The sequence below is a fragment of the Eulemur rufifrons genome, chromosome 29 (assembly GCF_041146395.1).
Source record: "Eulemur rufifrons isolate Redbay chromosome 29, OSU_ERuf_1, whole genome shotgun sequence".
Taxonomy (NCBI): Eukaryota; Metazoa; Chordata; class Mammalia; order Primates; family Lemuridae; genus Eulemur; species Eulemur rufifrons.
This window is the reverse complement of record NC_091011.1, coordinates 99,255,349-99,273,525: the sequence shown is the minus strand read 5'-3', so window position 1 is coordinate 99,273,525 and position 18,177 is coordinate 99,255,349. Positions and strand designations below refer to the sequence as shown.

The window sequence follows — 18,177 nt, the reverse complement described above, 5'->3', positions numbered from 1 at the left end:
AAATCTAGTTCTAAAACATTGGCTCAGGTATAAGGAGATATTTACTGTATTCAGCTTTTTGGCTGTTTAAAATTCATACATTTGTTTGCCATTGAGAAAGCAGCAGAGTCATTTAGTTTAATCCTTTAAACTTTAAAAATATCCAATTTAAATGTATGTAGGTTTTGCGATAACGTTTGATGTGTTATATATGAAAATATACTTAATTTGTAAATAAAATAGTTTGAGCATTTTTAATTTGCGTGCTTAGTAATTTGAATGAATACATTATCTAAAATAATAGATAAAATCGCCTAAATGTCTTCATAAACACTAGTTTTTTGTTGCACTATTGAACAGTTTTATCTTTAAATTTAGATTCTTGAAGACCTGGATGAACAAATTTATATTATTACCTTAGAGGAAGAATCACTCCAGAGACGTCTAAATGGTATGTATATATTACTTATTTAGACCAGAATAAAAAACTGTTTAATTAAAAAAAGACAGATAATTGAAGGGAAAAAAAAAGGAAACCTCTCAGTATTTTATGCTGTTGTGAGGGGTGAAGGCTTAAAGAGTAATCAGGGAACTTCTCTGGTGAAGAAGAGTTTGCTGCAGGGCTTGGCTGTGAGCTGGCGAGGCCCATTGCATTCCGACACATTGGCCACTGGGGACCTAGGCATCCCTCTACTAGCCACCCCTCATACGCTTTAAGTATATGACTTATGGTTGCTAAGGGAATGCACATTTGCATGTTGTCTTGGTGACTGTAATATCCCTGTTTCATTTCCCCTTCGTTGAAATCTTTAAGATAAAAAGTAGTGTATTTCTTTGATACTAAGGTACCAAATTTGACTCTGAAAGTTTTTTAAGAACTCTATTGTTATTTGAGAATAGTGTTAATTATCAGCTGCTAATCAAGTGGGCATGTCCAAGATTTTAAAGTTTAATTTTTAATTACTGATCATTTTTGGCTTCAGATGAATTAATGAAGAAAGGAGTAATTATATAGTTTAACAGAAATGACATAGTTAGGTAAATTTTCTTTACTTTTACTCAAGTGATCTTCACCCTGCACTCTTTTCTCCTACATGGTCTTTTCAAACAAAAGTTATAATTACCTGTGAAGTACAACATACACTGCTTGGGTGATGGGTACACGGAAAGCCCAGGCTCCACCACTATACGATATATGAAATGTAACAGAATTCAACTTATATCCTCTAAATCTATTAAAATAAAAAAAATTAAAGAAAGGTTGAAACCACCCATCTTCTACCAAGATGAGATTATTAATAGCTAACTATATTTCAGAATCATAATTTGAGGGTGGGTATAAAATGGAAGATTACTTTAAATATGAAATATTGAGAGATAGGGAGAAATACACCTATTTTCTTCAGTTATAAACAGTGAATTTAAATCATCAACCCCAAACTGTTGATAATATTTAGAGTTTTGTTCTTAGATCTAAGAATTTCAGTTTGTATCTAATCTGGAGAATTCTTGTCAGTAACATCATATAGCTTGATACAGATAAACTTTTAGACTGGAACTACATATATCTTTTATTCTTCTAACTTCATTAAAGCTACTTTAACATTTAAGCCCACTTAATTTCTGAATGATAAACTTCAATCAACATCAGCTTTATAAAATTTAATTAAAGCCAGTAATATTGTAATAAATTTGTCTTATTTAGATAATCATGCTACTATGTAATAAATGTGTCGGAGTTGTAAAGAATACATGTCAAACTGCCTTCTGCAATGTGGGATTATGTTTCAGCTTCAGGTATATGCTATTTTTATCTTATAGATCGGGGACTAAGATCCAGGAAAGGTAAAATATAGTTCTCCATGAATTAAAGAATTTAAATTAAATCTGATCAAAACAAAAACAAAAATACAGGCTTTTCTCAATTTCCCCTTCCACAGTAGGGGAAAAAAAGGTCTTTCCAGAATCTTTCTAAACCTTTTTTCTCCTCAAATTCAAAAGTAGTTTGTTATATCAAAGAAGTTAAAAAGGAAATTCTTGCTAGAAGGCTAAATGTATTCTAAAGTAAAGCCAAGTCAAAATAAATAAAACACCCCAACAAGCATAAACATGTTGTAGAGAAGAGATGGACTGGTTTTGGAGAGGGTGAGGAATGATATAATAGTTAATGCTAAGGACAATTTTATTATGTACCATTTTGGTAGGCCGTGCACTGTGTATCACTGTTTGGTAAGCTATCTAAAATATTTTCCGTGAAACTCATCAATGATATGTGAGGATAATTATTATGATTTTGTGGTTTGCTTCTGGTTAGCCACTGTGGACTATTTCAGGTCGTAAATAACAGACTAAATGATTTATGTTTATACCATAGATGGTTCTTTGGCAAAATGGACATTTTGACTAATACAGATTAAGAATTGTGAGCTTCAGTAGAGTATGTTTATCAAAATGTGCAGAGGAAAAGACAAGATAAAAAAAAAATCATGCTTCGCCATTTCTTTGATCTTTTAAAATAAAATATATTTATTATCTCACAATTCTGGAGGCCAGAAATTTGAATACAGTAAAGCTGGGAAGAAATTAAAGCCATTTTTAAAGAAAGTATAGAAATAGGAAGTTAGTAAGCTAAACTTTTTTAATCTTACTTTTATTTTATTTAACCTAGTATTATGTCAAATGTGTTTTGTTGTAACAATTATTTTATATTTTAAATTATAAAACAAAAGTAAAGTCTTAGTGTTTTTACTCTTGGTATTAAAAAGGACTGTAGAATAATGAGAGTAAAAAGACTTTTAAAAAATACAGGTGACAGCATTGATTTATCTCGTAATTCATGGTGGCGTTTTTCTTTTTTTTTTTTTTTTTTGAGACAGAGTCTCACTCTGTTGCCCAGGCTAGAGTGAGTGCCGTGGTGTCAGCCTAGCTCACAGCAACCTCAAACTCCTGAGCTCAAGCGATCCTCCTGTCTCAGCCTCCCGAGTAGTTGGGACTACAGGCATGCACCACCATGCCCGGCTAATTTTTTCTATATATATTTTTAGCTGTCCATATAATTTGTTTCTATTTTTAGTAGAGATGGGGTCTCGCTCTTGCTCAGGCTGGTCTCGAACTCCTGAGCTCAAAGGATCCGCCCACCTCGGCCTCCCAGAGTGCTAGGATTACAGGCGTGAGCCACCACGCCCGGCCTCATGGTGGCGTTTTTCCAATGGTGCACTGAGTATGCTTTTCTTAGCCCACGCTGGATGTGTGACGCGCAGCACAGGACGCTGGGACATCTGCACGGCTCACTCTGAGCTCAGCTTTACAGTTATCTTAGCAAACGTGCTACTTAAACAACATCAAGAAGTGCTTTATTGTAGGAATAACATTTTTTTTCTTGAAGGTACTTTTTTTCTTGACTGCTTGTGGTAGTCATTATATTATTGGAGTTGAGTTTTCATGCCCAGTTTATAAAATACCAGTATGAAACCCCAGCATTTTGGAAGGCTGAGGTGGGAGGATTGCTTGAGCTCAGGAGTTTGAAGCTGCAGTGAGCTATGATTGCACCGCTGCACTCCCGCCTGCATGACAGAGCGAGACCTTGTCTCAAAAAATAACAAATCAGGCCGGGCGCGGTGGCTCACGCCTGTAATCCTAGCACTCTGGGAGGCCGAGGTGGGCGGATCGTTTGAGCTCAGGAGTTCGAGACCAGCCTGAGCAAGAGCGAGACCCCATCTCTACTAAAAATAGAAAGAAATTATACAGACAGCTAAATATATATATAGAAAAAATTAGCCGGGCATGGTGGCACATGCCTGTAGTCCCAGCTACTCGGGAGGCTGAGACAGGAGGATCCCTTGAGCTCAGGAGTTTGAGGTTGCTGTGAGCTAGGCTGATGCCACGGCACTCACTCTAGCCTGGGCAAAAGAGTGAGACTCTGTCTCAAAAAAAAAAAAAAAAATAACAAATCAGTGTAGCTTTATGATAGAGTGCCTGATTGTGACTTCTCCATTGTTCTTATTTGACGCTTGATGATGCTGTAGGTTTAATGCTGTTGGGAGGTTTTATTCTTGTTATATTGTCATTATTTCATAAAATGTGTTAGTGAAATGAAGCAAAGCTGTGCACTATTAGAATGTTGATCAGCAGCCTGAAGAAGCCGTCCCGTCCAGTCTGCTCTCTCTCTACTCCTTCTCCTTCCCCTCTTGGTTTATTGCACGTCCTAAGCACCAGACATGGTGCAGATGAATTACGTCTCTAAGTGCCAAGATTATAGGCTAGTCACCCGAAGAAAAGGGGACAAAAAGGGTAAGAATTTATAGATTTTTATCTAGTGTTTAAACAGTTTGAAAAAAAAGAAAGAGAGGAAGGAGTTCTATGTGCTCCTAGAGCAGGAGGGACCCCAGAGCTCCTGTCATTTGGCTAAGGCAGCCCCTCTCCCATGTCCCCACTATCATGGCAGGAGTAGAGAGATGTCCACATAACTCACCATGGCCTTGGCAGGACACCCACCCTTCCTGTCCCTCAGCACCCAGCCCCTTTTCTACTGTGTGCCTTGAGACCCTCAGGACTAATGGGTCCATTGTGCCCTTCGCCTCTCTTCATGGTGGACACTATAAGGGGCCCAGAACCCCCAGGTTCCTCGCATCCTGGACTCTTTGCCCCCATGTCTCTCTACGTCCCATTTCTGACCTGATTTTCCACTTTCCCCTAGCTCCTGAAACTTTCTGCTTGTACCATTTGGAATGGAGAGTTAAACCATCAAAAACCCCGTGTCTTCAGCCTTCACCTTCTTGTTCAAAGAACCTTGGCTCCCCCCAGCATGTGTTGCTTCTCCTGCGATGTTCTCACTTGGTGGCTCTGTTCTTCCCCACACCCCCATAGTCTGGGTAGGTGCCCTCTTGTTCTCTTTTGGCGCTCTCCAACACTTTGAACCTTGTGTCATCAGACTGTGACCTCTTCCCGTCATCTCTTCACCTCGCAGGCCATTCCTGCTCCTTTCTGGATGATTTTAGCACCTTGTTCCTCGTCTTTCTCTCTGAATAGGGTGTTCTGTGCCTGCCCTATTCGTGGTGATTTCAGTGTCCATGCACGCGGCCTTTCTGACACTCTGGGAAACTCCTTGCCCTCTCCTTTTTTTTTTATTTTGGCATGTTAAGGGGGTACAAATGTTTAGGTTACATATGTTACCTTTGCCCTCCCCAAGTCAGAGCTATAAGCATGTCCATCCCCCAGATGGTGCGTACCGCACCCATTAGATGTGAATATACCCAACCCCTCCTCCCCGCCCACCTGCAAACTAGTGCTCTCTCCCTTTTGGGTCGTCTGCCTCATGCCCGGGCGTAACCCATGCCCTGCCGTCAGCAGTACCTCAAGTCCTGCGTAATCTCACAGTCAAGCATCCCTCTCTCTAGTTACCACCTCTTATTTTCCCAGTTCACTTCTAGTACTCCATTGCCTACGATTCTTCCGTATAGAGACTTAACAAGCAACTTATCCTGGTAACCTTTCCTTAGCCCCCAGCCCTTATTTCCCCCATTCGGCTACTTCCTTATGCGGTTTAAACTCTTGGGCCATTGTTAGAACCAGTCCTTCGCACACGCTCTGGGCTCCCTTTCCCCGTCCCGCTGTATTGCACGAGGGCTCTCCAGCTGTCCCTGCTGTCTGCATTTACTCCTGGTTAGCTGACAGCCCAGCCAGCTGCCTGGCCTTCCTTTAAATGCATGGCCAGTATCTTACGTTTACTTTACATTCTTCTGGATGACTTTTTTATGTCTTGTCTTTCCTCATACCTTCTTCACCATCCTGAGTCTCAACCATGATCTTGTTTTCTATTTTCTTGAGAAAACAGAAGCAATCCTGAGAGGATTTTCACAAGCCTTGTCCTCCATACCAACTCACCCTCCTGCAGTTCTCACATTCATGGTCTCTTTTCCTGGTGCCTTGGCTGAATTGTCTGTGCTCCTGGCTAGGGCCAGCCTCTCTGCTGCCCTGGGTTTTGTCCCTTTGCGCTGACTCAAGGACACAACTCTAGCAATTCTTTCCTCCACAACTTGTTATCAGTCCTTCCTCAGCTGGATTCTTCCCATCAGCCTAGAGATATGCTGTAGTTTTTCCGGAAGGAAAGAGGGAGCGAGAGAAGGCATCTGTGTTGACCTCCTATCCCTGCTAGCTCACCACCTCATTGCTTTGCTCTTCGTTACGGCAGAGCTCACTAGAGTTGTGTGCTCGTGGGTTTCTGCTCCGTGCTTGATGCTTTGTTGTGAACTCACTCTTGCTTCTACTCTGCTAGGAGATGCTGTCATCATGTTTGTCTGGGACTTCACAGTCCTCCTCTTACTCTCTTTTCTCCTTGAAATAGTTTTCATTCCACTTGGTTTTCAGTTCATCACATTTTCCTGTTACTTTTATTAAATGGGCTGTATTTTCTTTCTTTTCTTTTTTTTTTTTTTTTTTTTGAGACAGAGTCTCACTCTGTTGCCCGGACTAGAGTGCCGTGGCGTCAGCCTAGCTCACAGCAACCTCAAACTCCTGGGCTCAAGCAATCCTCCTGCCTTAGTTTCCCGAGTAGCTGGGACTACAGGCATGTGGCACCACGCCTGGCTAATTTTTTCTATGTATATTTTTAGCTGTCCATATAATTTCTTTCTATTTTTAGTAGAGATGGGGTCTCGCTTGTGCTCAGGCTGGTCTCGAACTCCTGAGCTCAAACAATCTGCCCGCCTCGGCCTCCCAGAGTGCTAGGATTACAGGCGTGAGCCACCGTGCCTGGCCTGGGCTGTATTTCCTTAATCTACTTTGCTGGTTTTTCTCTGTGTTCATAACTTCTTTATCTGGAGTGCCTTAGGCCTCATTCCTTAAACTTCTCTTCTCTATGTGGTTTTACTCCCTTGTTATCTGATCTGATCTTATGGCTTTAAATACCATCTGTAAGCTGCTGACCTCTTCGCTGAACTTTGAACCTAAAGATCCAACTGTCTGGTAGACATTTCCATTTGGAAGACTAATAGGCATTTTTTTTTTTTTTTTTTTTTTTTTTGAGACACAGTCTCGCTCTGTTACCTGGGCTAACATGCAGTGGCGTCATTATAGCTCACTACAACCTCAAACACTTGGGGCTCAAGTGATCCTTCAGCTTTGGCCTCTGGAGTAGCGGGGACTACAGGCATGTGCCACCACACTCGGCTAATTTTTCTGTTCTTTGTAGAGATGGGTCTTGCTCTTGCTCAGGCTGGTCTTGAACTCCTGACTTCAAGTGATCCTCTTGCCTTGGCCTCCCAGGGTGTTAGGATTACAGGCGTTTGCCACTGTGCCTGGCCTACATCTTAAATATATCGTGTCCAAGATTAACTTAAGATTTTATCTCAAATTCTGCTTGTGTTATAGTCAGCTCATCTCTGCAAGTGGCAAATCATTCTTCCCATCCTTAGGGTCCTTTCTCTTAATTCCCACATGGATTCTTTCAGCAAAGCTGTTGTCTTGAGCTTCAGAATAGCTCCAGAATCTGACCGTGTCTCACCACCTATTCTGCTACCCGCCTGGTTTGAGCAATGATCACCCCTTCTAGAGATTTTTGCAGTTAGCTTCCTACTTGGCTTCTAGGCATCTGTCTTTGGCCTTGTGAGTCAGATAGTCTTTGCAAATGTAAGTCAGATCTTCTCACTTATTTGCTCAAAGAGCTCAGATGCCTTCCTTTCTCCTTCTGAGTAAGAGCGACCCTGGTGCCTCCTGCCCGTGGACCCCCTGACGCCACCCCCTTCTGTCTCCTTGCTGCTCCCTCACTGAGGCCCCTCCCCCCTCAGGGCATCTGTACTCCCTTCTGCCTTTTCTCTTTGGGTCTGTACCTAAGTGTGGGGCTTTCCCACTCTGGAGTGAGCCTTGTGGGTATCTGTTTGATATCACCACGCCCCACCTCCACTCCCTTTCCTGCTTTATTTTTTTCTATAGCACTTTCCACTCCCTGACATACTAAACTCTTTTGCTTTTTGTATATTGCCTGTCTCTCCACACTAGAACATAAACTCCACAGGAGCAGGGATTTTGTTAGTTTTGTCTTGTCTGTACCCTGATCCTATAATTCTGCTAGACACATGGTGGGTATGTAGTAAATATTTGTCCCATGAGTAAATGAATAGATGGAAATTTACACATGGCATAGAAGTGAAGAAGGAAGGGAAAGTAAAATTTGGAGACAGGATCAGACAGAATCACTTGGAGAGAGTATTTAAGAAGGCCCAGAGTGGGGACTGCTGAGGACATGCCCTGGTTGGGGGGCAGGAGGACCGTGTGCAGCGCAGCGCCAGTGAAGAAGCAGAAGTAAGGTGCTTCCCCTGCTGTTCTGGCCGTGAAATTCGAGCAGTCAGAGCTGTTTCTACTGTAAGACCCCGGAAGAGTAGCCTGACAGAAATTCCCATTACATTAATTGTGGTAGAAAATTGTTTGTAATTTCTTCCCAGCATTAAGAAGATACATGTATCATTAACATGTTTAAATGTTTAAGTAATGCAACAGCATTAATTGAAATAATTAGCTTTTGTACGTGTATATAGCCCATGGGTGTACTGGGTAACTTTAGAAGTAGTACCATAATGAATAAAAATTATTTTTTGTTAAGTTCAAAACCTCCACAGTTCTTTTAATGTAATTTATTAAGAAAATATTGTAGCCTTTGAACTTAATTCAATTTTGTCAGATACTATTTTCATCTTCATGATAAGTTATTAGTGTATCACTTTTTGTAGCAATTATTAATACTTTCCTCCTTGATTGCAATCTTTTAAAAAAGTCCTTTCCATTGAAGCTTGCATTAATTCTTCTTAAGAACACAGATGATGTAGTTGTTTCATTTTTGCTGAGTGTCAGGTTGCAATACCTTTGTATCCTGAAAAATAAAGGGATTGAAAAACACAAGACATGTCTTATATGACCTTTTCATGGAACTTAGTGACCTGTCAAAAGCACTTAGTGTCATCATCAGCCCTTGAATCTTGCTATTTATAACTAAGTTGAGTTTGCCAGGGAATTTTATGAAGGTGCCAAGGTTTAGGATGGTATTTATGGTTCCTTTAGAGTAGTAGCATCCTGTTAGAGGCATTTCCCATTATCATTGGCAAGATGATTTGCTAATTTGGTCATTACTTATCTGATGTCTTTCATGTAACACATTTGATGGTACAAGGGAGCTCACATCAGATTTTATCCTGTGTCCTCTGAATTACTTTCACCTCAGCTTTCTCCAGGCATTCTTCTAGCTTCTGGCAGTGGCCATTCTAAGGTACTATTTGCTGTTGGCTATGTCACTGAAGTGAGAATATCTTGAATTTATCAGAATCTAGGCCACTTTGAGAAATGTCTGGACTTAGCCTGAAAATGATCAAAAAAAATTTGTGTCCAAGGGTCTGAAATAGTCAGAGATGCCTTGTCAGCTTCTTGGCCCTTTTGTCACATTCGTAACAATAAATGTGACCCCAACAAATTATTTTTGCAAGAGAAATGAGGTGACTGCAAGAAATATAAGCTTATATGGTATCAGTAGATAATGAATGCTTTCGAATAATAAATTAGATAGAATAATATGAGGTAAGTATCATATATTCTATGAAATTTAGAGAGAGACATTCTGTAAAAATGATCCAGACTTGATTTGTTGAACAGAAGATGAACTTAAGGTACATGAGCTGCTTTTTCAACTACAACTTTTGTGGATGATGATATTCCTAGTAGTAGCATGTATAAATATGAAGGTTAAAGCATGATCTTAGCATCTTATCTATTGGTAGCTTATATCTAAAGTAGAAAAAAGCCAAACCTTTATTTTAATTGTACATATTATTATATAATATTCCTAAAGCTGATTGTTTAAGATTTTTTATCGTGTTTGTAGTCATTAATAAGGTATATTTGCATTTTCACAGTATATTGAATATGAAAAGTCTCACATTACTGGATCTATAGTCAGCCATATTTTTGTGGAGATATCAGAAGTAAACAGAAATTATTATTTTAATAAACACTAGCATTGCAAATGGAACAGACATAGAAGCAGAGTTTCTGAGTGTATGAGCTCTTTTCTCTATAGTGAGCAACAGTGTTGAAACAGACACGTCAGAGACTCGAGCGTCCAGGCCTCAGTTTCCACATGGTTTCCAGAGTCTGTCCTGTCAGCTTTGGCTCTGTGGTGTACAGTAAGTGCTGTTTACTCAGGGAGATGGAACCTGTTTGCTCTGTGAATTATTAGGAGTCTTGGGCTTTAAAAATAAAGTTGCTCGCATAAGTGATGAGAAATAATAAGCAGCATTTGAGCACCCTCACGTTCTTAGTGATAGAGAACGCTGGTCACACTTAAAGTACCATCACATTTTTAAAGTTATTTTGATAAGATTTTCTAATCAAGCTTTTTTTGGTTATATTCTAAATGAAAAGGTTAAATGTAAAAATAATCTGTTTATATTAATACTAAAGTTATCTACTTCCAAATAATATTCATTTTGATACTAAGGTTAGTACACTGAATTGTTTAGGGTACCGAATTGCCTAAGGAGATAATTTTATTTCATCAAGTCATTTGAATTATGTACATACCTAATTTGGAAATTTATATTTATTTTTAGAAATACATTATATATTTTAAATTATTAGTATGTCCTCTTCAATGTACGAAGGCTATTTTATGTATTAAGTTAAGGATATCTATGTATTATGAAAAGGTACAAGGACGGCTTAGTTATTGAAGAAATGCTGGACTTTGGGAAATTCTGTTATCTTGGAAGCAAAACATTTTCAATACTACGCTAGTTTCTCAGCCTAAGAATAAAGCTGGGAAGAGTTGCCTTTAGCTATTAGTTTTCCTGAATCTGAAGAGATGGGTGGGGCAGGATCAAAAATACTTATTTGATCAAAGTTATTGACTCTGAAGGTATTCTTACCTATGTAAGAAAGATGAAAGATGTTGTTTTTATTGCATGCTAGTAACAGTGTAATTTTGAACTAATTGGTGTTGAACTGCCAGTCACCTAAGGGGAATGCAAATAGATACTCTTACAGTCTCCTTTGAGGTAGTGAAATCTTATGTCAGGGCTGGAAAAAAAACAGAATAATACCGTTAAATTGACCTTAAATGAGCTGCTTTGTGGTTTTCTTGGAGAATCCCTTTTTATTTTTTATGACTTGTCCAAACAGGTTTTGTCTACCAATTTGACTTATTGACTAGACAATGCTGACATTAAACATTTTAGATTCATTTTGAAATAAAGTAATGATAATACAGTTCTTCAGGATATTTTAATTTTTTGGTGTAACTTAAATCCACATAATATGTCAGTATTTGTTTGCAGTGTGTCATAATTCCTTTCCTTCTGGTGAAATATTCTGCCAAAAAAAGCTTACTTTTCCACTTAGGTATGGATATATTACCATATAATAAAGGATGGTAATGTCCTTGAATATTGTGTTATTCCAGATGAATCTAGTCATTTAATAAAAGCATGATTTCTTTGAGGACAATAAGAATATATTCTTGAATTGTGTATACAAGTCAATATTTATTAATTACCTATTATGTGCCTAGTATTGTGTCACCTGAAAAGAAAAGCACAGCATTTCAAGAAATGCCACCTTAGTTATTTTCCTTTGAAAAATCATACATTGATTAGTCGAGACATTTGTATTGAGCTTTGTCGACATTCCCACAAAGTAGGCATTTATGTCTTTTCACTTAATTTCAAATTGGCAGCAGGAATACTGTCTATTCTGATATCCATTCCCTTTCAAAATTCTGAATACTCATCAGATTGTTTTTTCTAGTCTTAAACTGATTACTGAAATAATATTTCTTTAAAAGCATAGGGAATGAAATGTAGTTTGGAATTATATTTCTAATTAATGAGATACAGAAGTTAAATGAGCTTTAATTACAGATACACACCATTTAATTTATAAAGAATTAGGATAAAAGGTAAAATATACTCATTACTAAGATTATTATATAGTTTGAGTTTTGATTCAAAAGCACTTGAAAATCTTATAAAGCTATGCTATCTTATTGTAAATCTCCTCATTATATGGAAATGTTCATTAATTCTGTAACTTAATTGCTTTGGCTGCCAGAATCTAAAAACTAAATTTGTAGTCAAAAGTTAAGTAGCTTTGGATCACAGTACTTCAATACCTCTGTACTGTCTTTATCCTTACTCTCTTACAAGTATGTCAGTTACATATTAACAAATAAAATGGTCAAACTGATGAGCTCTGGAAATACCATATAACACTTCAATGCAGGTTCTTTAAGGAAAGGGTATTAGGTACTTGCTCTTCAGCAATGGGCAGAAGTGAACATGGAGACAAAGAGGACAGGATTTACTTCTCCTGGAAGCCTGGGATAAGACTGAGATGTTGTGATTCCCCAGGGGGGCTTAGTACTAGAGGCCTCTGAATTCCTTAGAGAGATTGCATTTGCCCCCTTCTCTGAGGGTTGGTCTGGCCCTGCTGACTGGCATTGTTGGACAGAATCCTCCTATCGGCCTCTTCCTTTGAGAAAGGACCACTGTTGCACCTAGTGAGGCTTCTTTCTCCTGAATCAGTTTTTCTGGCCAGTTGGTCCCTAGTTCCCAAGAACTAGGCAAGGCTCAGGACTTGCTGAGCCTTCTCGCTGGTTTGTCATTGTTTGAGGGACTGTCTGACCAGATTAGGTGTGAAGGGAACAACAGCAGCAGATAGAGAAAAATTACTACTTGTTTAAGGCCGAGTGAAGAAGACCAGGAATAATATCTAGAACAAGTGGTTCCCACTTAAGTTAACAAATAATGGGAGAGACAGATAAGAATTTGTACTTAGACCCCCAAAATAATAAGAACTTTCAAGGAGATGTAATTACAACAGAAGAAAACTGCCTAGAACTTAAAAAAAAATTAAAAGCTTAATAGACAAACAAAAGATGAGATAGTTCTTATGGTTTGACAAAATAATGATCCTCCAAGATGTCAAAGTCCTAATGCCCAGAACCTGCGAATATGTTACCTGGCATGGCAGAAGGGATTTTGCGCATGTGATAAAGTTAAAGGCCTTGAGATTATCCTGGGTTATCTGGTGGGCCCAGTGTCATCATGAGAGTTGTTCTAAGTGAAAGATTGAGTCAGGAGGGTCAGAAAAGGAGACATGACAGTGCAAGCAAAGGTTGGAGTGATTTGAGGAAGGGGCCAAGAGCCAAGGAATGCAGGTGGCCTTTTGGAGCTGGATGAGACAAGGAAATGCTTTCTCCCCTAGAGTCTCCAGAAAAAACACAGTCCTGCTGACATCTGAATTTTAGCACTTCTAACTTTCAGAACTGTAAAATAATAAATATGTGTTGTTTTAACCCCAAAACCTCATGGTAATTTGTTACAGCGCAATAGGAAATTAATAGTCCTTCTGAAAATTTAATTAATCATCTGCTAGAATCAAGTGGAAGAACTATTCCATGTCACAGATCAAAAGTACAAAGAGAAGGAAATCATTAATGAAATAATAGACATGGTGCTCAATTTGGCAGCACATATACTAAATTTGGAATGATACAGAGAAGATTAGCATGGCCCCTGTGCAAGGATGACACCAAATTTGTGAAGTGTTCCATATTTTTTACAGCCAACATCATACTGAAAGGGGAAAAATTGAAAGCATTCCTGCTTAGAACTGGAACTAGACAAGGTTGCCCTCTGTCATCACTTCTATTCAACATAGTGCCAGAAGTCCTAGCCAGAGCAATCAGACAAGAGAAGGAAATCAAGGGCATCCAAATGGGGGCAGAAGAGGTCAAACTATCACTCTTTGCTGATGATATGATCTTATATCTAGAAAACCCTAAAGATTCTGCCAAGAGACTCCTGGGATTAAATTCAGCAAAGTCTCAGGTTACAAAATCAATGTACACAAATCAGTAGCTTTCATATACATCAACAACAGTCAAACTGAGAACCAAATCAAAGACTGAATATCTTTCACAATAGCAACAAAGAAGATAAAATACCTAGGAATATATTTAACTAAGAAGGTAAAAGACCTCTACAGGGAGAACTATGAAACACTGAAGAAGGAAATAGCAGAGGATGTAAACAGATGGAAAACCATACCATGCTCATGGGTCAGCAGAATCAACATTATTAAAATGTCTATACTACCCAAAGTGATCTACAGATTCAATGCAATCCCTATTAAAATACCAATATCATTTTTTTTCAGATCTAGGAAAAATAATTCTACGCTTTGTATTGGAACCAGAGAAGACCCCATATAGCCAAAACAATCTTAAGCAGAAAGAACAAATTGGGAGGCATCAATCTATCAGACTTTAAGCTATCCTACAAGGCTATAGTAACCAAAACAGCATTGTACTGGCACAAGAACAGAAACATAGACCAATGGTACAGGACTGAGAACCCAGATATAAAACCATCCTCAAATAGCCATCTGATCTTTGACAAAGGAAGCAAAAACATACACTGGAGAAAAGAACCCCTATTCAATAAATGGTGCTGGGAAAATTGGATAGTCACATGTAGAAGGCTGAAACAGGATCCACACCTCTCACCTCTCACAAAAATCAACTCATGATGGATAACGGACTTAAAACTAAGGCATGAAACCATAAGAATTCTAGAAGAAAATGTTGGAAAAACTTATAGACATTAGCCTAGGCAAAGAATTTATGAGGAAGACCCCAAAAGCAACGACAGCAACAACAAAAATAAATAATTGGGACCTGATCAAATTAAAAATCTTCTGCACAGTCAAGGAAACTATCACTAGAGTGAATAGACAACCTTACAGAATGGGAGAAAATATTTGCATGCTATACATCTGATAAAGAGCTGATAACTAGAATCTATATAGAACTCAGGAAAATCAGCAAGAAAAAAACAACCCCATTAAAAAGTGGGCAAAGGACATGAACAGAAACTTTTCAAAAGAAGATAGACTTATGGCCAACAAACATGAAAAAATGCTCATCATCTCTTATCATGAAGGAAATGCAAATCAAAACCACAATGAGATATCACTTAACTCCGATGAGAATGGCTTTTATCAAAAAGTCTTGAAACAACAAATGTTGGGGTGGATGCAGAAAGATAGGAATGCTCATACATTGTTGATGGGACTGCAAACTAGCACAACCTCTATTAAAAGTAGTACGGAGATGCCTCAAAGAACTAAAAGTAGACCTACCATTTGACCCAGCAATCCCACTACTGGATATTTACTCAAAGGAAAAAAAGACGTTCTATAAAAAAGACACCTGTACTCGAATATTTATAGCAGCACAATTCACAATTGCAAAGATGTGGAAACAACCCAAGTGCCCATCAATACATAAGTGGATTAATAAAATGTGGTATATGTATACCATGGAGTACTGCTCAGCCACAAAAAAAAAATGGTGAACTCTACCTATTGTGCCATCCTGGAGGGAGCTGGAGCCCATTCTTCTAAGTGAAGTATCACAAGAATGGAAAAACAAACACCACGTGTACTCACCATTAAATTGGTACTAATCAATAAACACTAATGTGCACATATGGGAAGTAGCATTCATAGGGTGTTGGGCAGGTGGGAGGGAAGAGAATGGGATGGATAAATTCACACCTAATGGATATGGTCTGTGCTATTTGGAGGATGGGCACGCTTGTTGCTCTGACTCAGACAGTGCAAAGGCAATTTATGTAACCAAAGTGTTTGTACCTCCATAATATTCTGAAATAAAAAATAATAATCATAAAATTAAGAAAAAAGAAATAATAGAGATGGACTAGAGAGCTAAGATACCTAATGTAAATAATAGACATCTAGAAGGAGAAAAAAGAACGAATAGAAAAAGTAGGTAAGTAAGTAATAGAAGAAAACTTCAAGGATTTGAAGAGACTTGAGTGTAGATTAAAAGAACACAGAATCCTAGGCAAGATTATTAAACAGGAAATTTAAAAGATCTGGATTTATCTTATAAGATTCCTGAATTCCAAGAATCACAGGAAAAACAAAACAAAACCTTGTAAGTCTTCACATAGAAAAATTCCTTACAAAGAAGAAAGAGATCAACATCAAATTTCCCATGCTCAGCATTACAGAATAATATCTATAGTTGTAAAGAGAGAATAAAGATGGCAAACTAGCTGGGTGTGGGGGGTGCATGCCAGTAGTCCCTGCTACTCGGGAGGCTGAGGCAGGAGGATCACTTGAGCCCAGGAGACTGAGGCTGCAGTGAGCTATGATAATGCCACTGCACTCTAGCCTAGGCAACAGAATGAGACCCTGTCTCTAAGAACAAAAACAAAAACAAAACTTATATGTTCCCAAAGATGTCATGTAGCTATTAGGGGAAAGAAAAAGGCATCCATTCATTTGTTCATCAATTCATTCATTTTACGCCTGTATGTTGAGTATCTGATTTGTGCCAGGCACTAACTTTCCATACTGAAGGAAAAATTTAGTAATAGTCTTGAACTAAATATTTTTAAAACAATCTCAGCAAGATCCAGGAGTTGAGGGGACGGGTAGGAATCAGTGAAAGAATATGAAAGAATGAAAGTGTCTGAGAGTTTCATCTTGGCATAGGGTAAATTACCCAGAAAAACATCCCTGCAGCATTAAGACTATGGTATGTTGATAATATAATGAACAAATATGAATATTAAAAAGGGGAAAGTAACCACTGAAGTGCCAGATTAACATGGGGAAATGAATAAACAAAAGTTTTACTAGCTGTGTAGAGAAGAAAATGAAGAAATAAAGAGCAAAATAAAATAACAAGAAATTACAAAATTACATGAAAGGAAAAGAGCACAAGTCTTCCTATTAAGTCAACTTATGGATGGCAGAATTTAGTCCCTTGATGTCACTGTTGAGCTACTGGAAAAATCTACTCTGAAGTTCACTCTGTGTCTAAATTATATGAAATTATTTGCTTGTTTTTAAGCTAATTTGAGTTGAGTTCCTGATTCAGTGGAAAGCATCCTAATAGATACACTCCCTTTTGCAGCTGAGAACACTGAGGTTCAGAGAAGCATAAACCTAAAAGAATGAGAAGTTGAGAGGAAAATACCACAATAAACTTTTGGAATTTAGCAGACCTGGAAAAATTTTGGAAGTAACCAATTTAGCCACCCAAGGAAGCTGAATTCTATGCTATCTGTGCTTGATTTATACCCCAGAGTCCCCCAAAGTCTCCAAAAGTGGCACTATCACTTTTGGAGTGGCTAACTCCACTTCATCAGGATTGGTTGAAAATCCTATTTATGAGATGGTTTGACCCCTACATCTTTTCCCTCCATGCAAGGTACTGGCAACTGCCTCTTTCCCACCCCAGCAGAAGAGTGAGGGTTATTCTCCAGAGAGAGTAAAACAGAGAGTCTCTGGCCTTGGCACAGGTGCGGGTAGAAGCAGAGGATTCAGCGAGTGCTTGACTAAATGCATAGGTTTCCATCTTCCTTCACTTGGATAGCCAGGTTTACTCCTCCAAGAAAGAGGTAAGAAGGGTCTTAGCTGGGGACTTCATCCAGCCTGAGAGGATGAGAGGGTTTAGCAATAAGGTGTCCTCAATGAAAAACCCAGCTAGATTATTCTACAGGAAGTATCACTGTTGTCAAGTCCTACCAACACAGTCTTGGGTTTCAAATTACCATTTTTAGTGCTTCATTCTTAAATATGAGCAAACAAACTGAGGCTCACCAGACATCTGGGAAACCTTCCTGTATGAAACAAACAAACAAATAGGAACACTTGGGGGAGATAGAATATGCACAGGAGAAAAAGTCTCAAAATAAATCCATCAATATCCTGAGAAAGACGGAGGCTGCATTCGTGAGAAAGACCAGGATTTCATAAAAATGGGATATCTAGTGAGCAGAAAGGGATTCTTGAAATTTAGAAATAATAACGTGTCTAAAAGATTGGAAGATAAAGAACTCTTCCAGAAAATAGGTCGAAATGACAAAAATGGGGAAAATAGGAGAGAAGAGTTAATATTAGAGAACCAGTGCAGGAGATCCAACATCCAGCTAATGGGAATGCCAAGCAGAGGAGAGAGAATGTGGTGGAGGAAATGACAAAATCAAGATTTCTCAGCTCTAAAGGACATGAATTTGGAGATTGAAAGGACTTACTTAGTGCCCAACACATAAAAATAGACTCACAGCAAGAACCTGGGGACAAAGATCCTACATGGTTTGAAAGGGAAAAGAAAGCCATTGA

General features: G+C 38.6%; 1 protein-coding gene and 1 non-coding gene across 3 annotated transcripts in view; both read left to right on the top strand.

Moving 5' to 3' along the window:
- Window positions 1-18,177, top strand: part of LMBR1 (limb development membrane protein 1) — a 142,436-nt gene that overhangs the window by 94,875 nt on the left and 29,384 nt on the right. For both annotated transcript variants that reach the window (XM_069461722.1, XM_069461721.1), the window contains exon 9: window positions 358-430. In XM_069461722.1, the coding sequence (XP_069317823.1) occupies window positions 358-430 (73 nt within the window). The remainder of the gene's footprint in view (window positions 1-357; window positions 431-18,177) is intronic.
- LOC138377654 (U6 spliceosomal RNA) lies at window positions 13,471-13,576 on the top strand. The gene has a single exon (XR_011231820.1). It is a non-coding gene; the product is annotated as a U6 spliceosomal RNA (small nuclear RNA).